Raw genomic sequence first — 1,988 nt, 5'->3', positions numbered from 1 at the left:
CCCCCCCCTTGTGTTGTTTCATATTGCAATGACACGTTCCAAAACGTCTGCTTGTCTAAGACGTCCACTTGTCTAAAACGTCCACTTGTCTAAAACGTCCACTTATCTAAAACAACCACTTGTCTAAAACACCCACTTGTCCAAAACACTCACTTGTCTAAAACACCCACTAGTCCAAAACAGCCACTTGTCTAAAACAACCGCTTGTCTAAAACAACCACTCGTTATTCCCCTTTGTCTCTCCCCCCAGCCATCGACAAAGTGAAGGAGGTGAACACCACCTTGACCTACAACTACGACTACGACACTCTGGTCAGCAAGAACCTGGTGGAGTCGTTCGTGGAGTGAGTTCAGACGGTCTTCTCATTTCTCTGTGTTGTATATATGTCTTTGTGTTGTTCTCTCTGTGTTGTATATATGTCTTTGTTCTCATTTCTCTGTGTTGTATATATGTCTTTGTTCTCATTTCTCTGTGTTGTATATATGTCTTTGTTCTCACCTCTCTGTGTTGTATATATGTCTTTGTGATGTTCTCACCCCCCTGGGCGGTGCCACTGACTGTAGTGTCTTTAGGCCATTCCCAAAGGGGGGACATTTCTCGTTCAAGCATAGTAGAATTGTAAATGGGCTGACTCATGCCACGCTCATAACTGTGCCTGATCTACAACAGGGAACTGCTGCCTTTTCTTTCCTGATCCTTACTATTGTCATTTTCCTTAACTTCTTCTGTATGTTTGTCACTCTCTTGTGACTTGCTGTTTCCGGGGTGCCTTAATAGTCAAAGCAGACCTTGTGCTGTTGAAGCTAGAGAAGCGAGCAGAGTAAGTCTGATTCCCTGTAAAGACTTCTCTGTTGACACCCACCCCTTGGCACTCATATGACCTTATGCAGTTGCGAGCGCCGTAAAACTCTTTTCTAAAAAAAATATGTTGTTGAAGTCTTGTTCTCGTCTGTCTGGGTTATGTTTATGTGTCACGACAAGGTGGAATGAGGCGCTCGTCAATGTTTGCTCATGTGGAGTTTCTGGTAATATCTTATAGCGTATTCATTGACCTTGTGTTCTTTGAAAAAGAAATACCCATGTATCTTGAGCAGAAGTCGGGATATTCGCAATTGAAAGAGATGAGGGTAGCCTGGTTTCAGAGATAAAATTATCGTGAAAGTGTCCGCCAAAGTTTGGTAATTTCAATAGCTTGAATCCTTGAAAACTGAAAATTCTCATATTTTGTGTCATTAAGCAACGTTTTTCAGTAAAATTCACATGGACCTATGCTTTTATTAGGTGTTGAGCAAAAAAAAGAAAAGAAGAAAAAGAAAATATGGTCAAACTGGAGGTAAAATGCCGATATCTTCGATTTCATTATTTTGACGAGCGCCTGATTTGACCACGATGCCTCATTATGTCTTTGTGGCCTTTCATCTCTGTGATATGTATATATTATATGTGAGGCAGCATGGGGGAATCAGGCTCTCGTCAAAATATTCAAAGTGAAGAAACTTGCATTTTTCCGCAGGTTTGTGAATTTTTATCCAATTTTTGTTTTTTGGCTCAACACCTTTCATGCCCATTAAAAAACTCATTTCTGTGTGGATTTTTCTGAAAAACGTTGATTAAAGGCACAAAAAAATGTAAATTTTCACTTACCACGGACTCTTCCAAGGAAATAACTAATCTTTGGCGAGAGCCTGATTCCACCACGCTGCCTCACATATACTATATGATATTATTATTGTTTTTGTGTTGTTCTCTTCTTGTTGTATGGTAAATGTATCTGTTTGTTGCTGTTGTGTTGTTTTGTTTGTTTGTTTTTGTTGTTGTTACGGGCATTGTTGATTAGTTTTTGTTGTTGTTGGTAGTGGTGCTGATGATATTTGTGGTGATGCTGCTGCTGTTGTTGTTGTTGTTGTTAAAGATGAGGTATTTGGTAGATTCATTTTAGTATTTATATTTTTTTTATAATGAAAGAATTATATATTTATGAGCTACT

General features: G+C 39.1%; 1 protein-coding gene across 1 annotated transcript in view; it reads left to right on the top strand.

Annotated features, from left to right (window-relative positions):
• The window catches only part of LOC101859148, a gene marked incomplete at both ends in the record, with an annotated part of 5,874 nt that overhangs the window by 816 nt on the left and 3,070 nt on the right, over window positions 1-1,988 (top strand). The window contains 1 exon segment of the mRNA XM_013091019.2: window positions 251-344. Within this exon segment, the coding sequence (XP_012946473.2) occupies window positions 251-344 (94 nt within the window).

The sequence above is a fragment of the Aplysia californica genome, unplaced genomic scaffold (genome assembly GCF_000002075.1).
Source record: "Aplysia californica isolate F4 #8 unplaced genomic scaffold, AplCal3.0 scaffold01858, whole genome shotgun sequence".
NCBI lineage: Eukaryota > Metazoa > Mollusca > Gastropoda > Aplysiida > Aplysiidae > Aplysia > Aplysia californica.
The sequence above is the reverse complement of the archived record's forward strand: the minus strand, read 5'-3'. Positions and strand labels throughout refer to the sequence as shown.